Raw genomic sequence first — 25,342 nt, 5'->3', positions numbered from 1 at the left:
AATTCCTTGTAAACTTTCGGTGAAAACAGTTTGTTATCAAACATGAAATATCCAACGTGCTAAAAGTATTTGTAGTTTTGATTTTCTCTCGGTTAATACTTGAAAATGAACATATTTCGGATTCTGATTTTTTTTAAAAATAATAATAATTTGATCTGTACCGATTAAAGCATAATAATTTAGTTCTTTTTGCTTGAATTGTTTTTTTTAAGTACAATTGAGATTTAATGTCGTTTGGGTTACTCGATAAAATATTTACCCATTATCTTTATTTATTCTTTCTTATCATCCACCACGAATCCCTATATCACATTGAATAAAACAAAAACAAATTATACACCTAATGATATCATTCAAAGCTGAACATAGAGCTGGTCCCCAAGCCTTCGAGACCTATTTTCTTTTAAAAAATTCTATAGATACACTGTTTAAGACTACTAAGACTACCTGATGACTACATATGAACATAATGTTTCTATTTACATGCCCACCATTTGCTACAACAAATAGATAACTGTCCATGAAAGTACAATATTGACTACACTTTATTCAGATTCCTACTGAGAATCATTTAAGTCACCTTCTTGGATCGACGGACTCCAACTCCGGCATCCAATATCTACCATACAGATTGATGGATACAATTTGGGTATCCATCGACTTTGCTCCAAGCCAATACTTATTCCAGATTGGCGAGAAGACAAGAAACTTTACAGACATCGAACTAAAGAGCAAACCATGCTCTTTAGCTAAAGCTTCCTCCATTGAAGCAACTTAGAGACTTACGACAACCTGCATTCAAAACCCATCAGTCATTTTATGGTTCTAACATCAGAAAGATCACTATGGTAGTGGAAGACAAGTAGCTTGACACAAAGAGGAAGCTTCCATTCAGAGTAGATATTGACGATAATATATGGAAAACAAGAAATATCCATCAATATATTATAGATTTTCTACCATTAAAAGTCATCAGGTACCAAAGTATAAAATGATATTGATGCTCTCATTTGGTGCCAAAAATGTTGCAAAAATGTCAGCATAAACCAATTGCCAATTATTTGGAGTCAACTACAAGAATCATATACATCGATTCGCCTATATGAAATACTATATCATTAGCAACATTAGATTTTGTAAATCAGTTTTAATTATGTCGAGTAAGATTTTTTTTTTTTTGGATCTGCCTTTTACACTTTTTAACTTCAATTGTTGTTTCTTTTGTAAAATAGATAAGCCGATGCCTTGGAAGCTTAATATATCAATTCTAGATGCATGGATCACAGACTCCAAAGTCAAACAGGTATACACTTGAGGGGATTAGAAGAACCATTCAATTTTTTTGCTCTAGTAATTCGACCAAGGGATGGAAAAAGGACTAAAAACAAAACAATTATATGAAAGTAAAGAATGAATGACTTGGACATCCATGTAATAAACTGCTCTCCAAGAGAAAAACTGATAAGAGACTTCTCGACATATACATATATATATTAGGTGGATTTACCTCTAGAATGCAAAGATGATAGCTTGCAAGGCAAGAATGCATGCCATTAGTATGGCAGTACTGCTGTTCTTAGTCCTGCTGCAATCTGAGACTGAGGGTATCTATCAGATATATGCAATTAGCTTGGTCAATCCAAAATAGCACCAATAACCTTAAGGAAGATATGTAATGCATACCTCAAGATGTTATGAAGAGACTCAATTCAAACTGTCGTTTGATCAGGACTGCTACCTCGAACAAACTGTGGTGATCGGGCAGGAACTGCAATGTGCGGTGGAGCAGGGACTTGAACTGTTAATCCTGAAAAATCCAACAAATGTATGGTGCTAATAATGAGAAAAGGAATGCAACAAAAACAAAAATCAGTGATATTTTATTTACTCTCCTTTGAGGTAGATATATGTTAACAAACTCAGAAAAAAATTTAAAAGGAAAGTACGTGAATGTTTACAACTCCCAGATCTCAGATGTTTTAAGTCTAAGTCATGCAGCAAAGTGTACACAGGTCTCAGATGCTTCAGTTGCTCATGCATTGAAATAAAATAATTGCCAGAGTCAAGTTGTGCTTCGGCATGAAAAATCGATAATATAATCTACCCAACCAGCGTGGTAAAAGTCAATCCATAATATCATGTTGCTTTCTTTCTGGTTTTGGGACAATAGTCTTGTTGCCTGACAAAAAAAAAGGATACAAAAAGGGAAAAAATCTTTGGGAAAAAGATATACCAGCTGGATAGGGTGATTGAATCATAGATCTTGGTCCACCCAGCATTCCATTGACATGTTGTCCGCCCAATTGCCCAACCGGATGAGCTGGCAGTGCATACCCTTGAACTGCTGTGTAACCGGGCCCAGCAGGGATGGGCTGTCCAAATTGATCAAGAGGGTAGACAGCTGTGTTTACAGCTCCAGGATAACCATAAAGTTGAACATAATGCTGCCCTGTATAAGAATTGTATAAATTCTGCAAAGAAAGATATCAGAACTCACAAAGATGGTTGCAGAATTCCCCAAACAGAACCTAATCTACAAAGAATTGATATGATTTGCGATCAGAACCTGTGGATAGGTGTACTCCGGTCCATACAGATTGTAACTGTCAAAGAAAACCAACAATCCTTTGAATGTTCAACCTACGAAAATTATTTTAATATGGATAAAACTTATTCTGGCCCATCATGAATCATAAGATATCTTTGGAGTTTCAAGAGCCTCAAACATTAATTTTATGTTGAGTTCATGAAGAGCAAAAACAAAGATTATTTTTTAACTAGTCCATCATAGGGGGTGCAAATCGCAAACAGCATTTACTTCGATGTCATGAATTAAATCTTTTATTAAAGGATATCCATGATCCCATAAACTCACCTGTATGCAAGTCAAAGGCCAATTATTTATAATTCCTGTCAACACCAAAGTTTTAACAAATTATAATACTAGGAATTAAATCATAGCTATTATTCTGCATCACTTACCTAGACTAGAACCAGCAGGATATACTTTAGGGGATTTGATATGTTTGCTAAAACATATAGTGATTTTTGCAGCTCAAATTTATATAGAATTGCACATGCAGAATTTTAGAAACACTTTCCAATGTTGGAAATGGAAGCCTACAACATCAATGATCTTGTCACCATTTAACCACAAAAGGACCTCAAAGACACAATCAAGAACCCCATAGGTTGATTGGATATCACCAATTACCACTCACGAAACACAGGAAACACACTCTCTAGTGCTGAGTCTGATAACATACATATGGATATCGTTAACCCGGCAAAAACTGTTTCTAATTTTTTCCATTGAATCATTGGTGTTTGATTTCAACTGAACTTTCTCAACCCTCACCAAACAGACTCTAACAGCCAACAATATATGCATTTATATTCCCAATTTTTATTAAGGCTAATCTTAAGTAGGAAAAGTAAAGCTAGGACATCAAACGAAAAATGATTCAAACAAACAGAGAGTATTAACTTTTTTTCAGCTCCACAAAAAATATAAGTTCAGTGAAATGGTGCTTATCCATCACCGAAATCAGGCTTTAGAAAGTGACCTAGTAGCACAGGAAATCAACTTAAGCATAAGATATCAAGTTATCAAGACAAATATCAGTATTTTGTTTCTTACTAAAAACATGGTCATTGTTCTGAAATGATCCATAAGATCAACTAACCTATATGGTGGGTATGGTAGTCCTTCTTGGTAGCTGAATGGCACTGATTGTTGATGAGCAGGGCTTCCAACATATGGCCCTCGCTGAACTGACACACCTCCATAGTAGATGCCTGACCTTGGGTACACTATAAAGTAATCAAACAAATAAATTAATATTCAAGTGTAACATGCCATGCATAGAATGGCTATAGAAGAATAGGAAGAAATGTAAAGAATGGCATGATAAACTTTACATTGTATGTTTTCCCATTGGAAGGGAGGGTGCTGATGGAAAAAAGTAAAAAGCAATCGGACAATAGATATATTTAGATGGGCTATACGTGCAATTTAAATAGAGGTCAATTCAAGTTTGGTTTATGTGATTATAGAGAAGGGAAATTTGTTTAAGCAGCTACAGACTTGCTTGTAATTTGTAAGGAAATTTGTTTTAGAGTGAATGAAAAGGCAGGTGTACATGGATAAAGAAATCAAAAGAGAAAGTATGATGGTAATAAAGCAGAAGAAAACATTTACATGATTCATATATGGAGAACTAGTATCCAAAGGTTGCACAGAAATGTCAGCAGAAGAATAATAAAGGCTAGATAAGTTGCTCACATAAACACTTTTATGGCATAGGAAGAAACACCCACCAATGGCTAAAACATTCTTAACTTTTAGAAAGATGTATTGCACAGTCTGTTTGTTGAGAAGACTTGTCAAAAAATTGGCTAGCCGATATCATATACCATCAAACACCCACCAATGGCTAAAACATTCTTAACTTTAATTTTATCCTCATTAATATGATGAGGACAAATTAATATGGTATCTATCCCAACATGAAGTAAAAAAACAGAAATGTCTTGCATATGCCATTAAAATCCTGCTACTATTAACACAAGTTCAGCTTTCTTATTCCTCAATCGTAAGATGCAGCGAATATTCTTTCAACTGTGATATTAAACAATGCAGATTCTTTTATCATTTGTGTCAAGTGATATGGTTAAAATAGTTAACCTATTACTTAGGTAATTAACAAATTGTGCATCTGGGGTTCAATAAATAAAAAATAATAGAACAAGGTTTAATTTGGATCCTCCTAGGGTGAATTCCTCCTTTGTTACCAGTCTCCAATGGCTTCTTACTATGTTGGTGTATTCATGAATAAGATTGTACAGGTACAGTAGGACAAGAGAAACACATCTTGAAGCAACGGACAGATGTTGGCTTAACAATCATTTTATTTCATATTCAAATTAGTGCACTAGAAGTATCTTTGTCATTAATTTTGCTTTAAAAAATTTGATGAAATGACAAATTTCAGAACTCTTCCAATGGTTGCAATTGTTTGTAGGCACTTGTAGTTTGTGGTTCTACCATCCAAATTGTAATTCATTGCATGGAAAAGACCTTAAATATTTCCAGATTGGCATGGGAGAGAGAATGCTAATGGTTGGGTAAAACTCTATTATGTAACTTAAAATAAGATTTTTCTCATGCAAAATAGAATATGGAGTTAAATAGGACAGTTAAGAGCATAAGCTATAAGTGATCAGAAGATGGTAAATTTATGTTATACGTGACGTTTCCACAAACATGAGATTCTTGGTTCAAAAACGAGTACAGTGAAAAAGAAACCGACGTGTTTGATTATTCAACATCATAACAGATGTCAAAATCTTATTAGCGCCTCAAAGTGCATCATTTTTACTGCTAATTAGTAGTAAAGGTTGACACCAGATTGAGGAGGGAATCTTTTTCCTTGAGAAGACAATGAAAACTTTCACAATGCGAGAATAATAACAAATTATAGGGAGTTTACCACCAAGGGATGGGAAAGGTCGTGGCCGACCAAGTGAAGCCAAGTTACAGTTCGCCCGTCTGCCATCGATGACTGGGGTAGGGTCTGCACAGGCCCCTCTCGCAGATTCAGGGTCTCGGAAAGTCACCTATACCTCCATAAAAATCACAAAACCGAACATAATTTTGACTCTCCCTAACAGAAATCACAATTCACGGAGCAAAATTTGTTCTTCCGACAAACTGAGGTGCCAGGATTGGCAATACTCACGAAACCATAACCCTTCGACCTCCCGGTGTTCTTGTCTGTGATGACGACGGCCTCGAGGATCTCGCCGAATTGCTGAAAATGGCGCCGCAACCCCTCGCTCCTCGTCTCCCATGCGAGACCCCCGACGAAGACCTTCGTGTACGTGGTATCCCCGAAAGGGGAGTTGAAGAAGTGGAACCCGGAGCTGGAGCTCGATGCCGATCCGGAGGCCGAGCCAGGGCCCGGATGATGGAAAGACATCGCGTGATCCCCCCCTAAAAAAAAAGCAAAATTCACAAGAAAAATAAAGCAAATAGACGGAACAACCGGATCAGCCGCCGAACCCTAGCTAGGGCTTGTAAAAACCCTAGCTTTATGGGTTCCGGACGGAGACCGGTCTTGGGCGCGACTGAGGAGACTTGTTCTCAAAGATTTCGAGGAAGCAAACAGAAAGATCGAATGGACGAATCGAAGACGAAGGATCGATCCATCGGATCAAGGTGCAGAATAAAACCAAAGCATCGTGAAGCATGATAACAAATTAGCCCATGGAAGTTTGTCAAAATGATTAATTAGCCTGAGTTTAAAAAATGTTAATTACTTAAATCTTCAGCATTATCCATAAACAAGTCCTCCCAATTTTTAACTTTTGTTTCTTATAATTGTCTCAAAATATTTTTTTTCTTCTTCTGTAAATGAGACATTCAAACCTCTCTTTGTCTACTTATACGAATTCAACTTTGATACTCAATTAAATGATTTTTTTATAATTATATTATATTATATATTTTGATACTCAATTAAGAGTCAAATACATTTTTTAGTAAAGATTATAAGTCATTATAATAGACTATTTAAATAACACTTATAAAAATTAGTTAAACCATGTTTACACTCAATTATGTTTTGGACAAACCTTGATTAAGTGTTTTAAATAAATTATATAGTTTTTATAAATCAATTTAAAATAATTGAATCACTTTTTTAAAAAAATTTAACATTAAGGTAAGTTTTGATTAAAATATATTTTTTTACAATGAAAAAAAATATTATGAGCATCATATTCTTTTAAAATTATAATAAAACTATTTTAATCATAGATTGTTTTTATCGAATAAATTTAAAATGAAATTTATAAATATTTAAAAATTAATCTTTAAAATATTTATCTCATTTAAAATCTAAATTATTTTTGAATACTTTATCAATATTCAATTATTTTTTCATATATTCACTATTAAATTGAAAATAATTTATTATTTACTTTCGGGACATTGCTGAATTGGTTATGACAGAGTAGATTATAGAGGAGGGCAAGGGTTCAAATCTTATCCTTCTTACTGTTGTTTTTTGATTTACCTATTATCATTGTAAGGTTGTGTAGGACCGCTAAAGTTTGTGTAAGACCGCTAAAATGATAAATTTCATCCTCGGCAAAGAAAATAATATATTATTTAAAATATTTTTTTACATATTCAATATATATATAGAACATATATAGAACAAAGGAAGCAAAAGATGATTTCTTTCGTTCCAAAACCAATTAATATCGTCCACTCTATAATCAACTGCGCTACTTCTTGGACTTCATGCACCAATCAAAGCTCAGGAGGTTGCTTGATGGCTTTGAAAAAAAAACATTAAATTTGGATAACAATTAACATTATTTTTCAAATTAAAAAAACAGTTCTAATTTACTTACTATGCGTTTTGAGTTTCTACATTATTTCTATATGGTGACGGCATCATCTTCAAGTTTGAAATGCCGTTCACTCTTCCTATCAATCCTGTTGAAGTGGTAAGCGATTGAGTCAACCGTCAAAGCGACGATCATTCTCCTCAAATTTTTAATAAAAAAATGAAAAATGAATAAGAGGACTAATGGAGAGCCATTATATGATCGCCCTTCTCAATATAAATACAAATATTTCATTCTTTCAATATAAATTTTTTTCACAACAAAATTCTAATTTACTCACGATGTTTTTTGCGTTTCTACATTATTTCAATATCGTGACGGCACAATTTTGAATTTTGAAACGTTGCTCGCTCTTCCACTCAAGGGTTATCTAATATTATTTCTTTAGTATTTATTAAATTTATAAAATAACACAAAACATATATACTACTATATCTTTTATAAATTTAATCAGTCAACGTAAAGTCAAAGAAGAAAAATCAGAGAAATAATCAACTTTCTGATAATTTTAACGTATATTTTATGAAAATTAATTGCTCGTGGAAAAAAATGTAGTGTGCCTGAATTTGTTGCAGCATTTCTGGAAGTAAAAAAAAAAAAAGATAAATTCCAATTAGTCTCGGGACTCAATCCCTTGAGGTGACCGATTCGGTCCCATAGAAATTTTCCACCGACCACCAGGTAAATCGAGAAACGCATACGGCGGCAAATCTAGATGTCCAGCATTTTTTATTGCGTTCCCCATTTGAAAAAAAATTCTTACAAATACGTCGTAGCTGAGGTTGAATTGTGGATTCCTGTGTCACAATCCGAATGTTCTACCGTTGTACCAGTGTCCCGGAGACGCATTTCTTTGGAGTAGATGATATGAGCATGCATTGTATGGTTGGAAATTTCCTAGAAATTAACTTCTTTATGGGATCTTTTACAGGTACAGCTTGGCCCCAAGGCGGTTATAAGAACCCGCCATCTCCACTGCCCTCCCCCCGTTCGAACGCTACGGGCGTCGTCACTCCCACCGCCTGTGAGCATGGGGGTTCGCCGGAAGTTCCTGTGGAGGCTTTATTTTGATCTGGTCGACGCACCGAATCGCCGATCTCAGCCGCTCACCTTTCCTAGCTTCGTACGCCACACCAAGCAGCTCCTCTCCGTTTTAATCTTCGTCGCCTCCCTGCTCTACCTTCTTGGTCTCGAGGAAACCCTAACCGTCATCGCGTCCCTATTGTACTGCGTCTGCTTCTCTAGCTTCTTCCAAGCCAAACTCATCGCCTTCCTCCGTGGCAAGCGCGGGAAGAACAGATCTCGCGTCGTCCCTCCCCTCGAAACTATTCTCACGGACGACGAAATCGTCGCCTCTGTGGTCTCGGGCGAGACACCATCTGAGGAACTGGAGTCCGTGACCGGCGATTGCGAGAGGGCTGTCGTGATCCGGCGCGAGGCCCTGCGGCGGGTCACCGGTAGGGGTTTGGCGGGTTTGCCGCTCCATGGGTTCGACTACGCCTCCAGCTCGGGGCGGTTCTGTGAGCTTAAAGTGGGGTGCCTCCAGTTGCCGGTCGGCGTACCTGGGCCTCTGCTGCTCGACGGGAGCCAGTACTATGTACCGATGGCAACCACCGAGGGCTGCCTGGTGGCCAGCGTGTCCAGGGGTTTCAAGGCCATCGCATTGAGCGGAGGTGCCACCAGCGTCATCTTTGGGGACGGTATCACGCGGGCACTGATGGCGAGGCTACCGTCCGCAGGCAGGGCGGCAGAGCTCCAGGCCTTCTTGGAGAACCCCAACAATTTGGAGACCCTCACAGAGTTGTTCAATAGGTGTTTGATTTTTTGTTTTTTTCGCAACATCTTCTTTTTGAATATAAAATTTTTTTAAAATATATGAGAGAAGAAAAGTAAAATAAATTCAGAATAGATTGAATTTTGTTTACCTTTTCTTCTTTTTGATCTAGTACTTGCAGTTGGGGTTTGGAAATAGCCAAAATTCATAAAAGTTTTCAGCTTCAGATTGTTATTATTTTGTTTACATTTACGACCTTTACGTGTTCCTCAACACTTGAATCTAATTGAATTGCATGTTGTTTTGTGCAGGTCTTCTAGATTTGCGAGGCTACAGACAATCAAATGTGCTCTGGCCGGGAGGAACCTGTACATGAGATTCAGATGCAGCACAGAAGGTGACGTGGGCATGAACATAATCTCCGAGGGCGTCAAACATGTATTGGATTACCTGCTAAACAATTTCAACGACATGGAAGCCATCGGCACCTCAAGTTTGGTTCTTTTTCCTCTCTTGGTTTGCCATGTAGTCAGGCTATCACATAGATTCTCTCTAAGCTGATGTCTTGGTGTGGGTTTCTGTTCAATTGGTAATAAATGAAGTGCCTATTAGTGGAGTATAAATCTACAAAGAATTCTTTTTTCATCATATAAAAATTGATCAATACATTCATTTGCATCAACATGTTGACTAAATGCATGTTGCAAACTTGTTTGTGTATGCTAATGCTTCTCTCGACACTGCCCAGGTAATCTCTGCTCTGAAAATAAGCCAGTTGCCGTGAATTGGATTGAAGGCAGGGGCAAATCAGTGGCTTGTGAAGCAATCATCAAGGAAGAAGTGGTAGAGAAGGTTCTCAAGACCAATATTCCTGCACTCGTGGAACTCAACAAGATCAAGAATCTAGTTGGCTCTGCAGTTGCTGGATCTCTTGGGGGGTTCAATGCTCAGGCCAGTAATATTACATCTGCTATCTTCATTGCCACTGGCCAAGATCCGGCTACCAATGTCGAGAGTTCTCAGTGTATCACCATGATCGAAGCTTTGAATGACGGAAAGGAACTTCATATTTCAGTGACTTTGCCATCAATTGAGGTACTGAATCCAATCTCATTGGCTCCATTTCGTAAATCTCTATAATCCATTTCTATATTTATCGATTAACTACGTACAAATTTCTAAGTTGGTAGATGTAGCATTGATAAATGATGATGTGGAACATAATCTTAAAAATATATATATATTGAAATATCAAACATTCAAAATTGAGACAGTAAAAAAAAGAAAAGGAAGAGGAGTACAGACCAAAAGGCTTAGTATAATTACTAGTCATTTAAATGACCTGAATATTCAGCAGATCACGTTTTAGAATTTTCATGCAGCATGTGTGGAACTTGCTAAAATTCTGCTTGCACTTGTCGCTTCATGCATGTAGGTGATTGTGATGTTAGAATATAATGAAATCAGAGTCAATTCCACTGACGTTTGCTACTGGTGGTCAGCAAAACACAATTTTACTAGCAGCCACCGTAAGAGCACGTTTCGTATATGTGCAGACTTTTCAGGCGTTTCAACAACCAAATTAAACCTAGTCATCTTGTCAAATTAAGGTTGTCGTTATCATGTTGAAATAATTAATTATGAACTAGAAGTTTAATCGTCTCAATGCCCGAACCATGTTATCTAGCTGATCTGTGAGCGAAATCTTCAAAATTTTACCATTTCTGCATGAAGAAGGATAAATGTTAGCTCATGCTGTTTGTTTTAAATGCATTTAGGTTGGCACAATTGGCAGAGGGACTGAGTTAGCTCCACAAGCTGCCTGTTTGGATCTGCTCGGTGTGCAGGGCGAAAGCTTGGAATCTCCTGGCGCAAACGCCCGGCGACTAGCCACCATCGTCGCCGGCGCAGTCCTCGCTGGGGAGCTCTCCCTCCTCTCGGCTCTCGCAGCTGGGCACCTTGTCAAGAGCCACATGAAGTACAACAGATCCAGCAATACGAATATCGGTCATCAGATCAAATAAACCGTTTCCATAAGAAGCAATAAATGAGCCACAAATGGATCTTTAGGCCGTAAAAATAATGTATACAGTCATATATATGCAAAGCTCAGCATTGATATCCTGCAGCTTTGCAATGAAACATCGAATTTTATATGGCTGCAGAGCCACCAACTTAATATTCTATGTACCATGCAGTTCTTCATTTCCGTTTATATTACAAAAGTCCATTGGCTGGAAATTGCTTGATTAAGATCGAAGTGCATGTCCGTATCAAGATACATACATTTTTTGGGCAACGTTTTACCACAATAATTTATCATTATCGAGATACACGCGATTAATATTTTTCGTTCACCGGATGTATGAAATCTTGTGTATTAGATTTTTTTTAATATTCCTTCTTTGTTTTCTCTATTTCTTAAAATTTATATGCATGGAAAATTAATCCGTCGACACCTTCTGAGTCGATGGTTCACTTTCTGTAGCTATTAATTGCCGGTTGGTATTATAATTCCTTTTTCTCACTGTTGTCGACGTTTTTGTTCTATCTGTGCTCACAAAATTCCTATTTGTCGTCATTGATTTCCCTTATTCTCATTATATTGTTGTGTTGATTTTTCTTGTCCCTCCTTTCCTTCTATAATCTAGCCAAGGACTTCTCTTTCTTGAACCTCGTCATCCATTTCGACATTGGTGCAAAGTAGATCCCCACAATCTTCACCTACATCTATCTCCACCATGATAATAATGTCGACAGTCAACTCGTTGATCAAGACTTCTCTTCCAACGCGTTGTAAGTCAAAGGCTCATTCAAAAATTTTATGTAATTTATCATCACATGAAACTTAATTTATTGTTTTACACATATTTATAATATTTTTGTGATTTTATTTTCCTAATTAGAGTGGAAGTGAGGAAACTAATTAATAGAATATATATTCATGTCGTGTACGTCTCATTCCAATTTCTAATCACTTCCTGTATGTTTTAAAAAAATATTATTTTTAAAAGTGTAAAATAAGCTTTGCTCCTAATTATTAATTTCTTCCATGAATTAAGCAGAGCAAATAACAATTTTTTTAAAAACCAAAACACAAAAACACTCAATGTCAATTAATTGGCTAAATCAAGATTTAGAGGGAGCAATGAAATAAAAGAATTGATTAAAAGTAAATGTTGGTCATTTAGCTTACGTACGTGTCGTCAATGTGAATTAAAATTTGTTTTCAAAGAAATCGCCGCAATAAAGGATAATTGCAATTCAAATGCCATTGTTCAACAGTATATTTAATTAAGATCTGTATTATTGGCATTGTTATAAAACTTGGAAACTCCTTAGAAAAAAGCAAGCAAAGGTAAACAGAGTAGAAAGAGGAGAGCAGATGCCAAATGTTTCCACATAAAATCAACTCAGTCTAAATCAGAATTCTACAGTCAAATTGAGTCTATTTAATGCTTAGAACAGGCCAAATTTGAACCGGAAAAAAATGGTTGATTTGAAACTTTTGAAGGCACAAAATGTAGAGCAGTTACATTGCATTTTCTTGTGCATTCAAACATCGCATTTAGTACGAGTATGGAAACTAATAAATAAATAATAGCGACCAGATCCTGCTATACTGTGCATCTACAGTTATTTAATTGTAGCATTGATTTCGAGGTCTCCATATATTTTGTGGTAACTGTGTTCGATGAGCTGTTTGTCACTAAAGAATATGAACTTTAAACATGATTGTCACGAATTGAACTATAATTATGTTGGGACCGGGCACCACGATCAATTATTAATTCTCGAGATTATACAATTCAAATAGTTATAAATTGTATTCAACTTTGAATACAATTTAGTTAATGACCTAAAATTAGATATAAATCCCTTCAATTCGTTCAATATGTAGAATTAGTCTATCTACTTTAGAATTAGTCCAATGATTATATTAATTATATCTATATAGTATATATCTAATTATATATATTCTATACATCTATATCCATATTAAAATTATCCATGCCGTGCCCGAAGCACTGAAGCAAAATTAATGACCTAATTAGAGACATTAATTATACGGATTTTATGCAAGAGAGTTTTCTTTTTTCTTTTTGTTTTTTTTAAAGAGAGAATTCATGTTTGAGGAGCACTGGGATATGAGGTTTTCTATATTTTCTACTGAAATCCTAAGAAGATTAATTTTAGAAAAGATAGAAAGCTATCATATATAAGATATGAGCATTAATTTATATAACTTTTTGTTGTATTTTTTATTTTTATATTACACCGAGTTTGATTCTGTTATACAAATGCAACTTGATCTACTTTGATGATGACAATACACAATGATCCTATGGCAGTGGTTTTTTAAGAACTTAACTTTTACTACGAATATTCCAATGGCAAAATAAAAAGATCATATTGTAGTTTGCACAGAAAAATGGTAAAGAATTAATAGATATAAAGTTGCATGCTTGCACAATTAAAAAAGTACTTTTGTATTTCAACATGGTATAAATTGACACAATCTTTGGAGCTTCTATAGCTGTAACTTAGGATGTGGCAGCCTTATAAGATGGATTGAAAGGCACCTGTTCAGAACAATCCATGTTATCCCCAGAGTTTTGGCGTCTAACTCCCATCTGTTGGGTTGCAAAGGTGCAAACATAGTCCCACATCTAAAATACATGGGAAAGATCATGGGTTTAAAAGGATGGAAGATATCTCCATTGGTGTGAGGCCTTTTGGGGAGAGCCCAAGAGCAAAGCCATGAGGGCTTAGGCCCAAAGTGGACAATATCATGCTATTGTTGAGATACACGCATTCTTTTGGACCCAACAAGTGGTATCAGAGCGAGACCGCTCTTCACCGGACTAACCGCCGGATGAGCCATGATCCGGATCTAACCATGTGGGTTGAACCTTAAAAACAAAGGAAGTAGGGGCTCCCGTGTTTGAATCAAGAGAACCAGACACCGGGCAGGAAGTCCTAGTAGGTCGGGTAGACCGAGGGGCATGAAGTCCTGGTTGCGGCTGGGCAGGAAGTCCTAGTAGGTCGGGTGGACCGAGGAGCAGGAAGTCCTGGTTGCGGCTGGGCAGGAAGTCCTAGTAGGTCGGGTGGACCGAGGGGCAGGAAGTCCTGGTTGCGGCTGGGCAGGAAGTCCTAGTAGGTCAGGATGGACCGAGGGGCAGGAAGTCCTGGTGGGTCAAAGATTCATATATTAAACGGAGGCTTTCCATTTGAGGGGGGCCTGTGGTCCTTTGTTTGAGGGGGGGATTGTTGGGTTGCAAAGGTGCAAACATAGTCCCACATCTAAAACACATGGGAAAGATCATGGGTTTGGTTTAAAAGGATGGAAGATATCTCCATTGGTGTGAGGCCTTTTGGGGAGAGCCCAAGAGCAAAGCCATGAGGGCTTAGGCCCAAAGTGGACAATATCATGCTATTGTTGAGATACATGCATTCTTTTGGACCCAACAAGTCCAAAAGAATGCATGTATCTCAACAATAGCATGATATTGTCCACTTTGGGGCTAAGCCCTCATGGGTTTGTTCTTGGGCTCTCCCCAAAAGGCCTCACACCAATGAAGATATCTTCCATCCTTTTAAACCAAACCCATGATCTTTCCCATGTGTTTTAGATGTGGGACTATGTTTGCACCTTTGCAACCCAACACCATCAAATCCAAGTAATGCTGGAAGTGATGAGAATGTTCATGGGATCAATGAATCCCTAGATGGCTGCAAATTTGATCTGCGTACAATATATTCATGGTGAGACCAAAGCCAGGCAACCTTTTGGACAAGGTGTCATCGTTCGAAGGCTTCCAGTTTCCAGCGAGAACGTCGTGAGCTGAAGGCTGCTTCTTCTTCATTGGGGTCGACATCCACCTCCATTGCACCTTGGAAAGCTAGGGTAGCATTTTGATCCAAGTATTCTGGATGTATGGTGCAAGAGATCCATAGTTGTAGTTACGTTCCTTCATGGTCAGTTAACTTGAAGAAGATGATACGAGAAAAATGATTTTGTGCCCTATTTGCACCTAATGCATACAAGAGATATGAGGAGAAGATTGACGTGCCAGTAAATAGGTAAAGCACCACGGCCATAGTATGAAGCTCCTTCAACGCATGGATATAGGTAGTTAATTTGAGATTTGAGAACAGTGGTCTTGGCTTGGGCTCAGTTCATGGTTATAGGCTTACAACACCATATCCATCTGTAACGCATGACCAGAAACAAGATTAATTAAGAAGGGTATATATGTTTGTATATATGTCATTTAATATAAGCAAAAAAGAAAAGTACGTAGCAACTATTGATAAACTCCAGATATTTAATGGCATGGGTGATGAGTGCATGAAGCATGCAATTACTTTGAACAGATAAGGTTTTGCATTACTAGGATCAACATTTCTTTGTGCAGGGTGGTAACTTTCAAATTCAAAGGGCGAGGCAATTCTTGCAGTTAGTGACTTCACTGCAATATCAGTAATCAGACATATGCTTCATTAATTAGCTTTTGATTATTGCTTTATAATTCTTTAACTTTATAATTAGCAAAATTCAAAAAAGATAAATAGTTAGGATGTCTCGACGGCTCAACAAAATCTAGCAAATACAATTTTATTCATCACGATTAAGCCAGCCGAACTTTGGATGGCAGATGTGAACAACAGAACATCAATGCCTCTACATGATCATCTTCTTGCCTACCTCTTTCTTTTCCCTTCCTGTCTCTAAGCATTAACAGGATATTCCTATAATCCGTCTTAATTTTAACATATAGATCTATTACAACCTTTCTATTCTTCTCTTCCTAATTTTTTGTGATTCAAAACCTATAAATATTCCCAATTCATCAGCTTCGCTTCCTTTATATCAATCGATTTCAAACAGAGGCAACAAGTCACCAACAAGAAGGGAAACAGTCGTCGCAAATAGGAATAGATGCATGAACTAACGAGAGGGGAAAGAGAAATTTTGCGAAATCGAGGAAGGATCGGTTTGTCTTCTCACAGGAGGTCTTGCTGCCGACATGGCCTAGGAAAGCGCGGTGACCTCCCGCATCTTGGTCTCCTTGTCGCCGGTGGTGCCGAATCAGAGGGGCTCGTAGACAGCGGCGGCGGTGATGAAGGAATGGAAGTCCCAGAATCCGACGGCGTTCGCGACGAGGGAATTGGGCTTGCTGAAGAGGTTTTCGAACTGGTAAACCCGGAAGTAGTCGGTGATGGTCTCATTGCAGCAGTAGATACTGCCGCTGCACTCCCACCTCTTGTCTCACGTCTTCGGCTTCGACTTCGCCTCCGCCGCAGCGACCGCCCAAGGCCTCGTCGTCCGCATCGAGTCGGATCCACTAGCTCGGCTGCGCCAGGAAGAGGAGAAGGGAGCGGCGCGTATCTCGTCCAACGGCAACTATAAAGCTCGTGTTTAATTAAGTTGTCTGTCACGTGGGATTAATTAAGTCAGTCAAGTTTGACTCTTTTAATATTTAAACTTTGTCAAACTTAATTAAAAATATTAATTTAGTAAATGAAATTTGTATAACTTTTCATTTTTAACATATTATAAATATCTAACCTTATAAAACTTAAAGGTAACATATTTTGATATATTTCATTTTATATTTTATGTTATTAAAAATATATATATATAGGCAAGCTCCTGTCCAGCATCCGCTCTTTCATAATTAATTAATTTAATCATTTACTAATATTTTTGATATTGCTTTTATATAAATTATATTCAATTAATATTTCTAATGACAGTATAATATATAAATTATGTTCCAAATGACAGATTATTGGATAAGTTTCATGAAATTTGATAGAGATTTTTTTTGGCTTTAACGCGAACGACACGATGACACAGTGATATATTTTATAATAAAAAACAACTTTAAAATATTTTATAGAATATTCGATTTTTTCTGCGATACGCTACTAAATTTTGTCGGTCATCTTTGCCTTATTACTCTTTAATTTATGGCCATTAGTGCAGAACTCCTTCAAAATAATATAGTAAATGTTTATTTATTACTTAATATTTTTGATATTTCTGACCTCGTTAATAACGAATCTGACGTGTAAATAGACGCGCTTTTGTTGGAATCAGTTTGACAAATCTACGTCAAGAAGACCGAATCTTTCTCGCCACGTGTGACAACTTAACTTAGTTTATTGTTTCGAACTTGTCTCCACGTAGGGCATCCGACGGTCTACATATCGCTTCCCGAGTCCATCCGACCGCCAGCCCCTCACGGACGAGCCCGGGTGGCCTAGGGTTTCCCTCGAGCTCTCCGCGATAAAGTCGCGGCCTGGTCGGCGAAGACTCGACGCGGTGCAGTGAGGTGCTGCTCCTCCCAAACCCTCCTTTTTCCGCTTTATTTCTCCGCTTCGATTTCGGTCACCTCCATTTCCACCTCTATCCCAAAGTTTCTCAAACAAAAAGAAAAATTCTGAAAAAAATTCCAATTTTTTGAAGAGCCCTCTCTTGGTATCCGATCCTTGTTCCGTTATCTATCCATCAAAAGTCCTAACAAAAAAAAAAAAAAAAAATCAAAGAGGAAGGTTTGATTGTGTTATCTATCCGTTTTTATCGGTTCTGTCTGTGTTCGGGAAGCAAAAAGGTGAAAAAGATCGCATCTTGGCGTGAGAGATGGCGCAGGCTACGATGCAGCAACAGCCGCCGCCGCAGCCAAATGGGACTGCTGTCAATACCGGCGGCGTCGGCGGGGGGTCTCAGTTCCCGTCGACTTCTCTATACGTGGGGGACCTGCAGGCGAACGTGACGGACGCGCAGGTGTTCGATCTGTTCAGCCAGCTTGGTCCTGTGGTGTCCGTACGGGTGTGCCGCGATGCTGATACTCGCCGGTCGCTTGGCTATGCTTATGTTAACTACAGTAACCCCCTTGATGGTGAGTCTAATCATCTTTTTTCTCGGTCTTTGGATTACTTGCCAGGATTCTTCTGTTACATGGCTTTACGTCTTTGCTAGGTTATTTGTTTTAAGGGAATGCTTGATGCGCTTTTATGTTACATTCAATCTAATGTCTATTCCTCTTAGTTCTATTGATAATGTTATTATTCTTTAATTCAATGAAGGCCGATCATGTACCGTGATCATATTTGGCTCTTCTAAACTGTACACGAAGTGAGAACAGAAGGGAATATGAATGACAACTAGTTACTGAAAATTTAAATTGTTTTGGTAGAGTAATGTGTCAGAAGAAGAAAAAAAACCTTAAAACATGTTTTTATATGGGAGATGTGCTACATTATTTATGTAGCCAAACCTTGTCATCCCTGTGAGGCTGTAAAGGAGCTAACCAATAAAATAACACTGATAGCTCAATTTTATAGCTCTGGGCTCCTTCTTCTATTGTATTGCAATTACTGCTGCGTTTTCTGGGTGTGAAGTTACTGCTGCCTTTTAAATTTCATGGATCCTCGATTTCTTCAACTTTATGCATTTAACTGTCCATGAATTTGATAATGGAGCACATGTGCACCACCACTACTGGTAAATGGGTTGGCTTGGTTACAAATTGGTCAACTATGATGTGTGCCGGTATGAACATATATCCAGACAAGCTTCCTAGCTAAGGTGCCCTGCCTACCAAACTAACTGGCTATTGTTACTCTGCCCTGTATGTTGTTGGGTTAATAACTATTCTGACTGGCTGGAATTCTGTGAATGAGCAATGAGGCACATAAAGAAATCTTAGATTAAATAGCCAAACTTGCCAGCTGTGGTATCCAAACATTTCATGGTAGGATTCATTTTAATCCCTCTATATTTTGAACAACATTGCATGCATCTTTATTCTTAATAGACACCAAATTGCCTTTCCTCCACCATGGACATTGTATGCCATTAACAATTACCCAAATAATTGCACAATGATACCTTGAAACGGAGAATCTTGATTGGAAACATATCAACCAATGTTGAATTTTAAACCAATTGAACATATGACAATTGGATTTTTTTCGGCACCTCGTAACTAGTTTACTACTTGCATGATGAGTGGGGGCAAAAATTATTTCATTGATAGACAACAAACCAAATTCTTTCACCAGATCACCTTAGATGTCACAATATCAATAACTAGAAGTTTTTTTTGCTTTCTTCTGAGTCAAAAATATATTCACAAATTGGAAAATATTATCTATTCTGCTATAAAAGAATAGATTAAATCTAATTCAGTTGCTACTAATAGCATGGAAACCTGTTTATATATTGATCTCTTGTGCATTATGGGGTTACGATACTCAATTGGGTCCTTACCCAGCTGCATCTACTTTATTTATCTCATTGTCATTATCTTGTTATTTTTTCATCAAAAGTGGTGCCTTTCACTTCTGTGTCACAAGGAACAATAATAATCATCACTTTGGGTTTGCAGAAATATAAATAAAACACAACTTAAAGATAGGTTGTTAAAAAATGGCACGTATAGACCATTGCCGTATGGGTGCCTACCATCTGGACTAGTGGCTACGGACTGAGATGTCAGTTTATTATTAAATTATTGGAATCTGCAGCCTTTTTTCTGACAAGCTGCAAACTTCTTCAGATTTTTTTAGTATCTTTGTAGCGGATTATTCACAAAAGACAAGCTGATAATTCATAATAATTTTACACTTTCTAGTGCTGATTTTTTTTTTAAATTTGTTTTCCTCAATTCCCTTTTAATATTGATATTCAATGTTATCAACATATATTTTTTCTAATTGACAGCTTCTATAGCTTGGATTCTCAAATGCAAATTTTGCAATGATCTTATGTTGGTTTATGGAAACCTCTAGGAGCCGACATTACATTTTTTTTTCCACCACTTTGTATGATTATTTTTTTTAAATCATATATTTTGATCTTTGTTTGATTGAAATTTGAAATTTTCATTCACGGAATGTAAGTGTTTAAATGCATCATTGTGTAGATAAAAGTTCAATACAAAGAATCATTTTGATCTGAATCTCATCTTGATTTGATTGGTAGCTGCAACAGCATTGGATGTGCTGAACTTTTCCCTTCTTAACAATAAGCCTATTCGCATTATGTATTCTAATCGTGACCCTAGCATCCGCCGAAGTGGGGCAGCAAATATATTTATAAAGGTAATGTGACTTTTTTTCGATTTTATTTTAGATGCACTTTCCCATACATTTATTTTGCTCTACATTTAGTGTGTTCTTTATTTTTTACTTTTCAGAATCTAGATAAAGCAATAGGCAACAAAGCACTACATGACATCTTTTCGACGTTCGGTAATATTCTTTCGTGCAAGGTTGCAATAGATGCATCTGGCCAGTCGAAGGGATATGGCTTTGTACAATTTGATCAAGATGAAGCAGCACAAACAGCAATTAATAAGTTAAATGGCATGCTTGTGAACGATAAACCAGTTTTTGTGGGACCATTCCTCCGCAAACAGGAAAGAGAGAACTCTTTAGACAAGGCAAAATTTTCTAACATTTATGTCAAAAACCTCTCTGAATCAACTACAAAGGAAGATCTTGAAACAATCTTTAGCAAGTATGGGAAAATTACTAGTGCTGTTGTTATGATAGATGGGGATGGAAAATCGAAGTGCTTTGGCTTTGTTAATTTTGAGGATTCAGATGCTGCTGCTCAAGCAGTTCAAAAACTCAATGGGCAGAAATTTGATGAAAAAGAGTGGTATGTTGGAAAGGCATTGAAGAAATATGAAAGGGAACTAGAACTAAAGGAAAAGTTTGACCAGAGTGCAAAAGATACAGTGGACAAATACCAAGGACTTAACTTATACCTAAAGAACTTAGATGATAGCATTGGAGATGACAAGCTGAGAGATTTATTTTCTGATTTTGGTACAATAACTTCTTACAAGGTATTGTGTGTTATCTAATGAGAAATTTATGCCTATTAAGGTGTAAGAACCTTCTCATTGACATATTTGATATATCATTGAGTCATAGGTTATGCGGGAACCAAATGGTGCAAGTAAAGGTTCTGGATTTGTGGCTTTCTCAACTCCAGAAGAAGCATCTCGAGCGGTAAGATCTTGATGCCTTCCACTTTCTCTATCTCAATATGTATCCGATATGAATGATAGTGAAGTGATCACATTTGCTTTCTTTGTTTTTTATACAGCTTGCAGATATGAATGGAAAGATGGTCTGTGGGAAGCCACTGTATGTTGCACTGGCACAACGCAAAGAAGACAGAAGAGCTAGGTTGCAGGTATTATGAACCCCTATGAACTATTGTCAATGATAATAAACAAGTTTATGAAGGCATCTACTTGGTTCACACGTCGCTGCAGTTTTTGACCAATGTCTCAACTTGAATTGGATTATCAAAATATGTATGCTGTTTAATCTGAAAGAAGATAATTATCTGAGAATGTAAAAAAAGGCTGATTGTGTTTATATTGACACCTTCAAAGCTACCATGACCACCCTTGACTAGATTTCATATTGTTTTTCTGATGCTCATAGCCTCATTGGTTCTTTTTAGGCTTTATGTAGATTGAAACTAAAATCATTAGAATTAATTATTTGAATTTCTGTATCATCCTTATTAGAGGCAAATTACTAATTGAAAAAAAACTATATTTTATATTTTTAGTTATATGCATTAAACAATGCTTGCTTGCTTTTCATATTTCAAGCTTATCATGTTTCCTGGGGTTGGTATCCACACTTTTCTGTTTTTTTCCATGTATTTATCTAACCTTTTCATTTTTGCTAAATTCCATGCTCTTTGAGCAACGTGCTCATTGTTGCCCACTTTTTCTTTTTCTTTTTTTTTTTTTGTTGAACTGGACCATGAATGCTTCTAATTTACAGGCACAATTTGCACAAATACGACCTGTAGCAATGACTCCTAATGTTGGCCCACGTGTTCCCATGTACCCTCCTGGTGCTCCTGGTTTTGGGCAACAAATATTTTATGGTCAAGCACCTCCTGCCCTTATGCCACCACAGGTTATATCTATTATCTGTTTCATTTTTTTTTTACTTTTCATTCTTCCGTATCAATTATATCCAAGATTTAGATACCTCTGTTTCTTTCACAATTGAGTAATTGGTAAAAATACCATCATTATCTATTATGATGTTAAATGTGGTGATGCTCAATTTATGTTTATCTTTCTTCAAGGTTTCAAACTCTAGGTCTGATCATTGCATGCATTGCTTGGTGGGCCGTAATACAACTCCATAATTTGTCTTTTGTGTAAAGGACTGCAGATGTAACCTTCACTTGGATGGATGTAAACTTAATTTTGTCTTATTTGTAGTTTGCACTGTATTATGACAATAACTACTACTGTTGTCTCTCGCTTGTATTTTTTTCCTTTTAATTTTCTGACAGTTAATAGCGTTTTCTATGAATATATTTATGATGTTGATGATATGTAAGTCCTTAATGGGCTGTAGATGTACACTTCTCATTGGTTGTATTTAAACTCAACTTTATGTTGTTTGCAGATATCTACTATATTATTACTGTAATGGCCAAATCATACTTTTGCCTCCGTATGCCATTTTTGCCGCACAAAGTTGCAGTATAGGGCATTTTCATTTGATACTGTAAGTGCTAACATAAGATGGTTTCATTCACAGCCAGGGTTTGGTTTCCAGCAACAACTTATACCTGGAATGCGTCCCACAGGAGCACATATGCCAAATTTCTTTGTGCCCTTTGTCCAACAAGGTCAGCAGATGCATCGTCCAGGTGGCAGACGTACTGGAGCTGGACCTGTGCAACAAACTCAGCAGCCAATACCCCTAATGCAGCAACAGGTCAGTGGTTAATCTAAAGGCATTTCAGTTTAAATTCTAAGAGCTGTAACAAATTGAAAATTTTCAATAAATGTGAAATATTTCATGAAAAAAGTAGTTTTGGTAATGTGGTTGCCTTTGTTACTGAATATGATTTGCTCCGGAAGTCATATAATTAAGCAGTTATAGACTCACTAATTTGGTCACTCATTATAGGATTCACAAACGATTTGTGGGAGTAAGTAACAGAAGTAGTGAAGCTAATTTCATAACCTATTCAATGTCATGGAAATCTTTGATAGGAATTCTAGCTGTCAATTTGGATTGAGCCCGCCCCGCCAAGCAATTTAGGCGGGTTGAGTTGACATTTTATCAATCCATTTTAAGATGGGCTCAGATAAGTTGACTCGCTTAGGCCCGCGATCCGCGTGGATTGGCCCGCAGCGGATTGAGAAAGTTTATTTATTTGTTTTAAATTTTAAAATTAAAATAGAAAACTCAATGAATTAGTGGGTTTGATCCGTCTAAATTACAATTCAAGCTTAACAATTTCAACTTGATTAATTTAAACTGTAATCTAAACTTAAAATTTTTAATATTTTTTTATTTTTTTTACAGGCTCGTGGGTTAGCCCATCTAACCCGCAACCCGCTTTGGGTTGGGTTAGATTGGAGATTTTCCAATCCGTCAAATTAGTGGGTCGGCCCGTCCCGCCCCACCATATGATGAGTTTTTAGTGGGTTGACCCATCCCGCTATAGGTTGGTCCATTTGACAGCTCTAATAGGAATACACATGGCTCTATCCTTTTACTTCTGATGACCCTGATCACACATTGAAAATAAACTTGATACACAAAGGTAGCTGGTGCTTTCATCTGTATATGTCCTCTCCGACATATCTAATGCTTTTACATTAACATCTTACCTCTTTTGCTTTTGACTGATATTTATTCACATTCGATATTGAGCTAGCAGATGCTTCCAAGGGGGCGTGTTCAACGCTATCCTCCAGGTCGCAACATGTCTGATGTTCCTATGCCTGGTGTTGTTGGCGGCATGCTTTCACCTTATGACATTGGAGGTTTGCCTATGCGAGATGTTGGCTTGTCACAACCTGTTCCTGTTGGAACATTGGCTTCAGCCCTTGCAAATGCTCCTCCTGAGCACCAAAGGATGGTAAGTATTTTTTTCCCCCATGCATGTGTTCTTTCCCTACTTTTTGACCAAAATTTTTGTGTAAGTAAACAACTCAATTCTGACTCACTGGATGTCGGAGCTTACATCGTGGCCTTCATGCTAATAGTTATACTGTTGTGATCCCAGTTGAACATTCAAAACTCAGTTATGGTCTTATCTTAATGTATAGATGCTCGGTGAGAATCTGTATCCACTTGTGGAGAGTATTGAACGCGATCATGCAGCCAAAGTTACCGGTATGCTACTGGAGATGGACCAAACAGAGGTTCTGCACCTGCTGGAATCACCAGATGCGCTGAGAGCAAAAGTTGCAGAGGCAATGGAAGTTCTGAGGAGCGCCGCACAGCAGCAGGGTAATGTGCCTGCGGATCAGCTGGCAGCATTATCGCTTAATGATAGTATTGTCTCATGAGTTGATGAATCGTGAGAGATTTAGCTGGAGGCTGTTTGATCGTGACCAGATAGTTGTAGTGGAGTTGGGTTGGCTTTCTCTTTACAACTGGATTCGACTTTGGCTTTCAGATTATTAAGCATGCTTTTCTTCTTGTTTGTATTGGTAGAATTAATGTTGTATGGCTTGTTTTCATATTAAGTGTGTGTTCTTCCACCGCTGGCTCTTGCAAATGCTTGTTCCTCGTGTTCTTACACTTGTTTAACGTTTTGATAAAATTCAAAATGAAATGTCATCATGATGATTTCAAAAAAAAAAAAGAGTAGTTTTTTTTTATTTTTGTGCATTTTGATTTGGGCAAAAATTAAAAAATATACACACACATAAGTCTGTAAAATGTGAAAAGGAGCTGCATAGTTTGTTATTATAAAGGAAAAAAAGTACAATTGTAAACGAGGGCTTCTATCAAAATAACTGATAGAGAGGAAAATTGATTCAAAATTTAACTTGGGTTTGTATGTTTTCTATGATTCGATCGAAGTAGTAAACTCCACAGATTAAAGGCTAGAGCGGATTTCATCATAATGGCTGATTTTGACTGATAAAGAGAACAAAATTGCATAAAAAATTAACTTAAACATGCTGAGAAACTTGCAGAACATATTTTGTTATTGCAACATCTAAAATATTTTTCAAATGGAACTTTTAACTTATCATGATCATGGGAAAAAAAACAATCTGATTTGGCTAATATTGAAGTCTTTTCATATCAATGCGAAATCTAATCATTGTTTTT

General features: G+C 37.1%; 3 protein-coding genes and 1 pseudogene across 6 annotated transcripts; 2 read left to right on the top strand and 2 right to left on the bottom strand.

Annotated features, from left to right (window-relative positions):
* Window positions 1-352: 352 nt before the first annotated feature.
* On the bottom strand, window positions 353-6,234 carry LOC141846685 (uncharacterized). 3 transcript variants are annotated; one of them, XM_074734728.1, is made up of 8 exons: window positions 5,742-6,234; window positions 5,493-5,619; window positions 3,687-3,813; window positions 2,567-2,603; window positions 2,234-2,471; window positions 1,684-1,807; window positions 1,508-1,598; window positions 353-792 (listed from the first exon to the last, which is right to left on the bottom strand). In XM_074734728.1, the coding sequence occupies exons 1-6, from the start codon at window positions 5,979-5,981 to the stop codon at window positions 1,710-1,712; spliced, it is 867 nt and encodes a 288-aa protein (XP_074590829.1). In that variant the 5' UTR covers window positions 5,982-6,234; the 3' UTR covers window positions 353-792; window positions 1,508-1,598; window positions 1,684-1,709. The 3 variants fall into 3 exon arrangements, with proteins under 3 accessions (XP_074590829.1, XP_074590836.1, XP_074590824.1); XM_074734735.1 differs by having other exon boundaries at window positions 1,508-1,592; XM_074734723.1 differs by having other exon boundaries at window positions 1,508-1,608; window positions 5,742-6,233.
* Window positions 6,235-8,449: 2,215 nt separating this feature from the next.
* On the top strand, window positions 8,450-11,217 carry LOC141841797 (3-hydroxy-3-methylglutaryl-coenzyme A reductase 3-like). The gene is made up of 4 exons (XM_074729992.1): window positions 8,450-9,231; window positions 9,505-9,686; window positions 9,942-10,288; window positions 10,972-11,217. The coding sequence occupies exons 1-4, from the start codon at window positions 8,450-8,452 to the stop codon at window positions 11,215-11,217; spliced, it is 1,557 nt and encodes a 518-aa protein (XP_074586093.1).
* A 2,520-nt stretch (window positions 11,218-13,737) lies between these two features.
* Window positions 13,738-17,395, bottom strand: LOC141825328 (chitinase-like protein 1; annotated as a pseudogene).
* Window positions 17,396-17,461: 66 nt separating this feature from the next.
* LOC141839974 (polyadenylate-binding protein 2-like) lies at window positions 17,462-24,762 on the top strand. Of its 2 annotated transcripts, none has more exons than XM_074727882.1 (9): window positions 17,462-18,102; window positions 20,190-20,308; window positions 20,404-21,060; window positions 21,149-21,226; window positions 21,324-21,413; window positions 22,022-22,159; window positions 22,799-22,978; window positions 23,931-24,134; window positions 24,325-24,762. In XM_074727882.1, the coding sequence occupies exons 1-9, from the start codon at window positions 17,844-17,846 to the stop codon at window positions 24,565-24,567; spliced, it is 1,968 nt and encodes a 655-aa protein (XP_074583983.1). In that variant the 5' UTR covers window positions 17,462-17,843; the 3' UTR covers window positions 24,568-24,762. The 2 variants fall into 2 exon arrangements, with proteins under 2 accessions (XP_074583983.1, XP_074584058.1); XM_074727957.1 differs by having other exon boundaries at window positions 17,463-18,102; window positions 23,934-24,134.
* The last annotated feature ends 580 nt before the right edge of the window (window positions 24,763-25,342 follow it).

The sequence above is a fragment of the Curcuma longa genome, chromosome 1, assembly GCF_044706935.1.
Source record: "Curcuma longa cultivar G26 ecotype Majalengka, Jawa Barat chromosome 1, ITB_CL_G26_1.1, whole genome shotgun sequence".
Classification (NCBI taxonomy): Eukaryota; Viridiplantae; Streptophyta; class Magnoliopsida; order Zingiberales; family Zingiberaceae; genus Curcuma; species Curcuma longa.
Note: the sequence above shows the minus strand (reverse complement) of the source record. Positions and strands in the feature narration are given on the sequence as shown.